General features: G+C 43.9%; 1 protein-coding gene across 13 annotated transcripts in view; it reads right to left on the reverse strand.

The window, feature by feature from the left end:
* LOC106611555 (rap guanine nucleotide exchange factor 2) overlaps window positions 1–10,514 on the reverse strand; it is a 158,193-nt gene that overhangs the window by 64,281 nt on the left and 83,398 nt on the right. For 12 of the 13 annotated variants that reach the window (XM_082955874.1, XM_082955871.1, XM_082955870.1 and 9 more), the window contains exon 5: window positions 2,221–2,296. In XM_082955874.1, coding sequence (XP_082812000.1) covers window positions 2,221–2,296 — 76 coding nt within the window. Of the gene's footprint in view, window positions 1–2,220; window positions 2,297–7,087; window positions 7,455–10,514 lie in introns of those variants that run through there. The other variant, XM_082955876.1, reaches the window with a different exon arrangement.

Raw genomic sequence — 10,514 nt, forward strand, 5'->3', positions numbered from 1 at the left:
AGGAGGAAAGGAAGGAGTGACTGTCTCTTATTTTCCTCGCCCCCTCCTCCTCCCTCCCCCTCTTCCCGCCCCTCTCACTGCGTAAAAATTGCAGCGTGTGTGGGCTGCGCCTCAACACTCCTATCCGACATCAAAGGAAGCTATCACAACTCCAGGAGAGGGGGAACTAGAGAGGTACATAATTCATTGGCAAGGGAAGTGTGTGAAAGGAAGAGGGATAAAATAGAGGAAGAGATCAAGAGAGGGATGGAGAGAGAGAGGAAGAAAACAAGATATAGGGGAGACAAACAGAGGGAGATGGAAGGAGAGATGGAGAAAGGGAGACATACCGGCCCCTTGCCCTGATGTGATTCAGATTTAGTCATGCAGTCATTCAGTCTTGAGTTCAGTCATTCAGTCAGATGCTGCCCTCCCTCCCTTATGATCACACTGCTCCTGCCATCGATCACCTTCGGGAGTCACAGTCCCATGAAATGGCTCAAAATGACCGTCGTAATAAGGGATAATGGCACAACTGGCCTCAAATTATGAGTACAACTTGAGGTTGAGGAGAAAGCGAGTCAAGGCAACGGCCATCAGAAGACAGAAATACATGTACTACATGTTCTGCCTGCAAAATATTGCAGCAACATCTTTTCTCTGCCCACAAAATGCATTTCAACGACTTAATACTTAACAGTCAAGAGTAGTAGCCTGATGAAATAGGCCTGGTGCTAGAATGACAAATTTAAGGCGTTTACAGTTGGCGCACACTCCTCCCTCACAAGCTTCTTCACTGCGGCTTCACATTTCACAGCACTCAGCCTTTGGGATTACACATAAAATCTCTCTACCTCTCTCCCTCTCTCGCTGCCGTACCAACTGCTGCTATGGCAACGGCAGGGGAGCTGTGGTGGATGAGAGAGAGTTGTGTTTGAGAGAGGAGCCAGAGTGCATGTGGTGTGTGTATCAGTTTGGTTTGAGTGTGTCAATCAGTTGCAGTGTGTGTTGACTGTGCATATGTGTGTATGTATCGGTTTGAGTGCATGTGTCTGTGTGCGAGTATGATTTTGGTTTGCCTGTGCATGAGTTTAAGTATCTTGCGTATATCGCTTTTAGTAATGTGTTGGAGACTGGGGGCTTAAGAGCGAGAGCTGCTGGTGTCTTAGTATCATAGCACCCCAAAGCCATTCTCCCAGTAATTATAGGCTGCTTGTTGCGCCCATAATAGCTGAGGCTATGCCAGGAAGTGGTAATGATCAACAGTAGGACAGAGAGGAGGAGAGAAGGCTATTAGAAAAGCTGAAGCTTAGCGGTTGGAGCCACATTTAACAAAAAGGTGCCATCTATATAATTATTATTGTAGACATTCATAGGACACTATGATTACAGAGAATATCTTTGTGGCAGCCATACTGTAGGATAGTTGGTGATTAACTAACATGACGTAACTGGTTAGGTATGTTTGCTCTATTCAAACGGAGCAATTTTTAGGCGATAGAATCTGTGTGAAATTGTAGTGTGTGTGTCTGTGTACGCGCTTGATTATGTGTGTGTGATTGATTATGTGTGAGTGTAATTGTGTGGTGTGTGATTGATTATGTGCGAGTGTGATTATGTGTGGCGTGTGCACGCACACGTCAGAGAGAAAATGACAGTGGGCTTTCATATCTTTAAAGATATAGCACGCCTCCAAGGCCTCCTGTTCGACAGCAGATACTTTTATATCCTGGTAAAGCTGGATTGATTGGTTTTCAACTTTGCTTTTTATAAGGTCTGTGCCAACATTTGATGTTACCATAAAACTCGGTCAAAGTTAATATCACTGACTGTAGCCTTATATCACTGACTGGAAATTACTGAAGCACTTTATTATATTCATTACATTTAGCCAAGTACGCGAGCGTGCAGTGAACAATAAAACAGCTGCAAGTACTATAGCTGAATGTATGCATGTCAAGTGAAGCACTAGCATTACTTATAGTTGGTTAGTCCACAATAAATAAAAAATAAAGGCCATTAAGTAGACCTAAAATCTAGGCACCTAAATTAGGTGGGGTGTAAAAGTCCTCATAAAACATACTAGGTCATTGCTAAGCCATGTCCCTATAAGTCCTAAGCCCTAAGTCGCATCTTTTGTAAACCACCCATCCCAGTACATCAGTGTATGAAGTGAGTGTGGTGTGCTGTTGCCTGATGTGACGCCACTGTGGTAAATTTGGCAATGGCGGCAGGACTCACCACAATCATCTCGGAAGGTTCCAGAACGATGCACTCGCATCCGCGTCTCAGGCTCCCTGCAGAACGCTTTCCAAAACTGGTGATGGAGCAAAGGAGAGAGAGAAGAAAGAAGAGTTTAAGGCAGGAAAAGGCACTTTTGGCATCATTGGGATTCAATCTGGAAATCCTGTTCCAACGATGGAACAGACATATGAAGATTCACTCTAAAGTTCCTCAGAGTAAAAATACACCACAGAAATACACCACAAGTGGAAAAGTCCACTTGGTGACATCACAGGCTCTACAGTATATGTGCTCTCCAGTGAGGAGGGGTGTAGAATATTGAAGTGGAAAAACCAAAAGTCTTGAAATGGGGCAGCAGCCATGGAAATTATGAGTAGGGTAAATTAGAAAAAATAAAAAAAAACTTGGGGCTGGATGAAGATTCAAGACTGCAAGCGTTGTATGATGCATTCAGACCCAAATTTGAGTCAAGGGCTCCCTTGTGCTGTATTTACAAAATGATCAACACCAAAATGTGTGTTGATGTGACCCTCCAAACTGATGTGATTATTTCTTCAACATAAACTCTAGTTACTGAGTATGTACACATAGTGGTCTGAGAAACATCCACCAGTTTGGGATATATTTTTTATATGCTGTGCAGAAGCCATTATTCTTGCCATTTCACCACCAAGTTGTGTTGCAAACGACTTTGAATAGGCATCATATTTACAACACCTCCTACTGATGGCAGCCTATCCTTAATCCAGCGGTTCCCAAACTAGGGGTTATGGAAGAACTTCCAAAATCGCCCCCAAAAATATATACATACAACACAGTACCAGTTTTTATTTGTACTATTTTCTACATTGTAGAATAATGAGACAATGTCAAGAGTGTGCAAATCTGTCATCAAGGAAAAGGGTGTCTACTTTGAAGAATCTAAAATATATTTTGATTTGTTTAACACTCTTTTCGTAACTACATGATTCCATATGTATTTCATAGTTTTGATGTCTTCACTACTATTCTACAGTGTAGAAAATAGTAAAAAATAAAAACCCTTGAATGAGTAGGTGTGTCCAAACTTTTGACTGATACTGTGTGTGTAATATATATATATATATATATATATATATATATATATATATATATATATATATATATATATAAATAAATAAATGATAGTCTTTGTATCTCAAAATCATTGTAATGTGGTTTACCTTAATCTAAAAATGAAAATGATTAAAATCTAAAAGAAAATTAAACCAGAGAGCGCCCTCAGATCATGGGAAAAGGCTGGACTTGACCATTGCACTTGAATCATTCCCACATTGAATGGCTATGCCCACTACTCTATGAAACCCACACACTATTGCAGAGACTTTGATATTACTGGGCCGCAATTGATACAGTGTAAACAATGTGTGGGGGAGGCAGATGCACAGAAAACTCACAATACCTTTGTCAGATAACCCTGGTAAATAAAGAATTTATGCTATTGCGAGCAATCAAGACGAAACTCTGACTGAACAACTCTCATTCACGGGTCACTATGGAGGAGTTTCGGTTTCTGACTCAAAGGGAATATCCTGCCGTCTCACTCTGAGCATTAATGCCACGTTCAAAACAACTGGGAACTCGGAAATCTCAGACTTCCAACTTCAGTGCGTTCAAGACAACTGGGAACTCCAAAAGAAAAAAAGAGCTCCGACTGCGAAAAATTGTTTTGAAAGGTCATTCAACTCGGGAACTCAGGCCTTTCTAGAGCTCCAACTTTCCGACCTGAAGATCACGGACGTCATAATTTCACCTCGTATTTTTCCTGAGTTCCCAGTTGTAGTGAAAGCGCCCTAAAACTCACGGTACCCTTTCGACAGCTCATAACAGTGTGAAGCTGGATTCAGTGTTCTCGTCTGCAATAAAACTAAATACCGATTCAGGTTGAATGTGATAGTAGAGATGAGGTGCTCACTGTCGACCACACGCCCCGACTTTGAGAAACTCCGACGTGACATTCATCAAGTACACCCATCTCATTAGATATTATATGTCAGACTAATTTGCAATTGACTGTCATAGCCCCACATTAAAAGTATGTGATGGTGAGTTGAGAAGACAGTCAGAAATAATGTTAGAATGTTTTTCAAATGACTGACATAGCCCCAAATAAAAAAGTAAACATTGGCTGTCATTTAGATACTTTTTTTCACATGGTTATGGGTCGCGAGAATTTCCGAAAATATCAAAATGGGGTCGTGAGCCAAGAAAGTTTGGGAACCTCTGCTTTAATCAAACCTGGATTATGCAATGGTGCATGTTACACTCTAATAACAGATACCTGTCAATTAGGTACAAAATAATGACCAAAGAATTACCACCCATTCAATTCATTTATGGTCCATTAATTAAAACTCATAACTCAATTAATTCTGTCATTAGGGTGTTTTGAGATCAAGAGCTGGGCGAACTATTCACCATTACACCCATAGTCTCTCAATCCTCATAAATCGGTTAGTGCAGCGGCTAACTGCATCAAGGCCAGAACGCCCATCCATCATAGCCCCCAGCAACACAGTCAGGTCTGACAGGTAAGGACCTCGGGCCAGGCATTTCTCAAACGCTTTAGAGACCTCGGCCCATGGCGACATGTTGCCGGGCGGCCTTCGTCTGGCTCGCAGTCTATCGATGTGCACCCCTCAGGGAAATAGGCCTACACCTACACCTCCCCCTACCCACCCCTCTCGCTCTCTTTCTCAAGCCATGTGCCTCGCTAGCCTTCACCTGACTGAGATTTAGTATTACCTCCCTCCATCACTCAATTTTTTCTCTGTCAGTTCTGCAGTTGCCACGCCAAAGTTTTTTCTTCCAAGCGTGTGACCCTCTCAATGTTCCTTTCACATTCCTGTCTGCTCCCATTCATCCTAAATGCTAGTATTTAGCATTTCAAGGTTACATTTGATGAGTGACAAGAATGTGTTCAAAAGAATGTTAAAACTTGTTCTAAAGGAGAAATGATGTGCAGGGCTATTGTATGTTGAGTGTGTTAAGCTGTGTGGGGTTAACGCCAATCATTACTGTTTGACATCACTGGTCATGTGACTGACTGAGCTGCAGCTTAATGCACTATTAGCTGTGTCCCAAACAAACAAACAAACAAACAAACAAACACTACGCCATAATGGGAGAACACCAAGTATGTTCAATCATGCCCTACCATTTACATAAGTACTCTGACACGCCATTTCATAGTGTTCTTTCTGCACTGCAAATGCTATGAGATACTAAGAATGGATTATGGATGTAGGACTTGTTAGGGGTCAATCCACTACAACTTTCCCCACCTGGCCAGACCAGTCATAACAATGCTGTGTTTGCTCTTCGGGAATGTAAATAAGAAGATAGAAACAATAGAGGTTAAGAATTCGATAAGCTGTGAAGACATGACAGGTTTATAACTTGTTACATGTAAAGGATGGGATGTGATTAAGCATTGTGAAAATCAAGGATTACATAGAAAATGATTCAGATGTTTTTTTTTTTTTATTATAAAGCTGAGAAACACTCCAGTCTCAGTTCTAGTAGGTTAGCGCTAACAAAGTTTGGTTTACACACACACGTTTCCTATGTTAGAATGTGGCCCGTGTGTGTGAGCTGACTGTCTAGCTGTAAGTGACTGACTGTAAGCGTCTGTTCAAACACTGACGTAGTGTAAATACGACATAGGACTCCATTGTGCTCTGGCTATCATTATCATTCCCTGCATGCCAGAGCACTACCAGTCCCTTTATTAGCCTTGGTGCGTAGGAATTCTCCCGGCATGTTGACGGACATCATCTCCCCTGCTCAGCAGGCCTCTATTTGGCATTCCCGCGTTACACAACACCCCGAGCGTCTGGAATGTCATTCCATTCCACACACACGTCGCCACCCCCCAACCCCGTCTGTGGCTCCCAAGCTACATAGAGACTGGCAGGTTTGGACACATCAAAACCCCTGCTCTGGACTGTGTGAACTGATCCTACAATGGGGTCTCCACACTCCGCTAAGCCCTTTAACCAGGTGACAGGGAAGGATGAGAGCCAGGGTGGAATGGCTTTTTTTTTTAAATCATCCATGGCCCATAAACCAGACAAAGATTAAACCCCCTGGTTATACAACACTTTCTGTGCTTGGAGGTGGTGAAGCCAAAGGAGGTGGGCGGAAGGAGCGCCTTTCAAAACACGACCGGGAAAGGAATGGTTTACAGAATCCAACCAACCAACGGCTAAAAAGAAAGTTGGATGGTTAGAGGGCATCAAAAGGTGCCGAGAGTCAGATTACTTTTTGCCCTTCCAACACAAACAAATAATGTTCGGGCACACAGACGTCCTGAACTGGAAATAGCCGCTGACATCCCAGCAAAGAATTCACGAGTGACTTGTGACTTTCGCTTCCCGAAATATGACTTGACGATGCTTGAATGGTGCCGAAATACAGTCGAGTGCCTCAGAAACTTTACAAGACATCCATCATGCCTACAGCCTACTCACCACGCAAATTTCCCAAACATACTCAAAGGTATAAGGGTACATTTAGTCAGTTTCCTCTCCAAGTTTTCAAACTGATGTATAACCTTCTCGACCCAACAAATCTCTCCGGTGAGCTGAACTGGAGGAACAGTTTGCATGCTAACAATACCAAAAATAAACATTAAAAGAGATCCCTTGCATTCCTGACATCTTTCATATACTCACATGTTTTAAAGCTACCAGCTCCCTTGCTGGAGAAGTTAACATTTCATCTACAACCTTTCTACTGTGCTACCATACGCCGTTACTCCTGGGGAAAACATATGCTCTCAGATTCACGCCCAGTGCTTAAGAAAAGCTCAATGGATACTTACCCCTTGGCTATAAACTTGTCAGAGGGTTGACACTTGGTAGTATATCCACGTTCTCAAAATCCTTCCTCAGCCTAGAACTAGTCCTAGAAGTGTAGCTATATCCAGTTCAGGAAGTTCTGATCAATCCCAGCATTTCGCTCCGCTTGCAGTCGCACCCTCGTGCTGGTGTTTGAGTGAGTGTGTCAGAGGGTGTGTGTGGAAGCGTCGGTCTCTGCCTCTTTCTGGCTACGCTGTGCAGACAGCCAACATTCCAGAGCACAGCTCACTTCATTTCAGCTACAACCTACCAGAGCACGGCTCACTCCCTGCAGGGCAGGGAGCAGACAAACCAGGAGTTTGGCCAGGGGTGGGATGGTGGAAGTGAAAGTGAGATGGTGAACCCGTGCTTCCCCCCACACCCTGCAGACCATTCACATGAACCCTACGAGTGTATTGTGCAATACAGCACTGTTTTGGTCCTGGTTTTTGTCTTAACCAAGTGTTTAACCCAAAATCAGGTTTTGATTCACTTGTTGAAATCAACAAGCTTGCTAATAGTTATGCAGTTTGTGTGGTGACAATCAGCAAATTAAGTACACTACATGACCAAAGTATGTAGACACCTGCTCAAACATCTCATTCCAAAATGATGGGCATTAATGTGGAACTGATAGCAACAAAGGGGGGACAACAGCCTCCACTCTCCTGGGAAGGCTTTCCACTAGATTATGGAACATTGCTGCGGGAACTTGCTTCCATTCAGCCACAAGAGAATGTGATCAGGCCTGGCTCACAGTCGGCGTTCCAATTCATCCCAAAAGTGTTCGATGGGGTAGAGGTCAGGGCTCTGTGCAGGCCAGTCAAGTTCTTCCACACCGATCGACAAATTATTTCTGTATGAACCTCACTTTGTGCATGGGGGCATTATCATGCTGAAACAGGAAAGGGCTTTCCACAAACTGTAGCCACAAATTTGGAATCACAGAATCGTCTAGAATGTCATTGTATGCTGTAGCGTTAAGATGTGCCTTAACTGGAACTAAGGGGCCTAGCCCAAACCATGAAAAATAGCCCCAGAATTATTCCTCCTCCAAACTTTACAGTTGGCACTATTCATTGGGGCAGGTAGCGTTCTCCTGGCATGCACCAAACCCAGATTCATCATTCGGACTGCCAGATGATGAAGCGTGATTCATCACTCCAGAGAACATGTTTCCACTGCTCCAGAGTCCAATGGCAGCAAGCTTTACACCACTCCAGCAGACGCTTGGCATTGTGCATGGTGATCTAAGGCTTGTGAGCGGCTGCTTGGCCATGGAAACACATTTCATGAAGCTCCCATTGTTTCGGCGGTGCTGTTTTGTGAGCATGTGTGGCCTACCACTTCGCGGCTGAGCCGTTGTTGCTTCTAGACACTTCCACTTCAAAATAACAGCACAAACAGTTGACCGGGGCAGCTCCAGCAGGGCAGAAATTTGAAAGGTGGCATCCTATGACAGTGCCATGTTGAAAGTCACTGAGCTCTTCTGTAAGGCCATTCTACTGCCAATGTTTGTCTATGGAGATTGCATGGCGGTGTGCAATTTTATACACCTGTCAGCAACAGGTACGGATGAAATAGCCGAATCCACTAATTTGAAGGGGTCCACATACTTTTGTACAGTATATATAGTGTACCTCAAAACAAGGGTTGGGCAACAACATTGCCTTAGTGAGTAACAATAAAAACAAATTGTTCCAATGGTCAAGTTATTATGCAACTCCCACAACAGCAAAACTGGATGAATGTACCAAGACCGTTCTTCTGTCACAGAGTTGTCATTGTATGTCTTGCAGAGGCTTTACAGAAGTTCATCGGAGACAAAGGCACGACCGGATCGCAATAGGAAATTACTCCGGTTACAGTGAGTAAAGGGTTGTGTCCCAAATGGCACCCTTTTCCCTATTGAGTGTACTATATTTGACCAGAGCCTTGTGGGCAGGAGTCAGTTACACACACAATAAGGTTTACATTCCTATAAAACAAAGTGTGGGTGGTTTGCTAAGTTCAGGTGATAATATGGGGAAGTGACAACAAATCGAAGGGGAAATGTGATCCATAAAGGGTTAATATAGGGCACTGCATCCATTAACCATTTCTAGCTCTGCTGGCTAACTGTGTTATATTAATCAAGATATACAAAGTTAATCCTAAATGGAGATGCTCAAACCACCTCCTAAAAGAAATGAAAGGCTACATGAATATTAAATGAGCGATTTATCAAGAGATTTAATATTTGGACAGAAGTGGAGTGGGCATCAGGAAAACATAAAACCCCCAGCGCTTGTACAAGTCAATATTACTCAACCTTTACTTTTTCTAAAACAAAAAAAGATTGTGACGCTTTTGACATTTGCACGTGTCGAAATGTATGCCAGCCAAAACATTTAGAACATGCTATTTATACCCAAACAAATTATTCTTTGTCTTTGATTTCACGTAGACCCTCATTTAAATAGGGCAGACTGCTTTTGTGAATCTTCATTTAATGACTGTCTGAGTCATCCTTCCTTCTGAGAGAGAGAGAGAGAGAGAGAGAGAGAGAGAGAGAGAGGGAGAGAGACACACCGACACAGAGAGAGAGACACCGACACAGAGAGAGAGAGAGACACAGAGAGAGAGAGAGACACAGAGAGAGAGAGAGACACCAACAGAGAGAGAGAGAGAGACACCGACAGAGAGAGAGAGAGAGACACCGACAGAGAGAGAGAGACACACCGACAGAGAGAGAGAGACACCGACAGAGAGAGAGAGACACACCGACAGAGAGAGAGAGAGAGACACACCGACAGAGAGAGAGAGAGAGACACACCGACAGAGAGAGAGAGAGAGAGAGAGACACACAGAGAGAGAGAGAGAGAGAGAGAGACACACCGACAGAGAGAGACACCGACAGAGAGAGAGAGAGAGAGAGAGACACCGACAGAGAGAGAGAGAGAGAGAGAGAGAGAGACACCGACAGAGAGAGAGAGAGACCGACAGAGAGAGAGAGAGAGAACGACAGAGAGAGACACACCGACAGAGAGAGAGAGAGAGACACCGACAGAGAGACACCGACAGAGAGAGAGAGAGAGATACACACCGACAGAGAGAGAGAGACACACCGACAGAGAGAGAGAGACACACCGACAGAGAGAGAGAGACACACCGACAGAGAGAGAGAGACACACCGACAGAGAGAGAGAGACACACCGACAGAGAGAGAGAGAGAGAGAGAGAGAGACACACCGACTGAGAGAGAGAGAGAGAGAGAGAGACACACCGACAGAGAGAGAGACACCAACAGAGAGAGAGAGACACACCGACAGAGAGAGAGAGAGAGAGACACACCGACAGAAAGAGAGACACCAACAGAGAGAGAGACACCAACAGAGAGAGAGAGACACACCGACAGAGAGAGAGAGAGAC

Source organism: Salmo salar, chromosome 09, assembly GCF_965601325.2.
Source record: "Salmo salar chromosome 09, fSalSal1, whole genome shotgun sequence".
In the NCBI taxonomy this organism is placed as follows: Eukaryota; Metazoa; Chordata; class Actinopteri; order Salmoniformes; family Salmonidae; genus Salmo; species Salmo salar.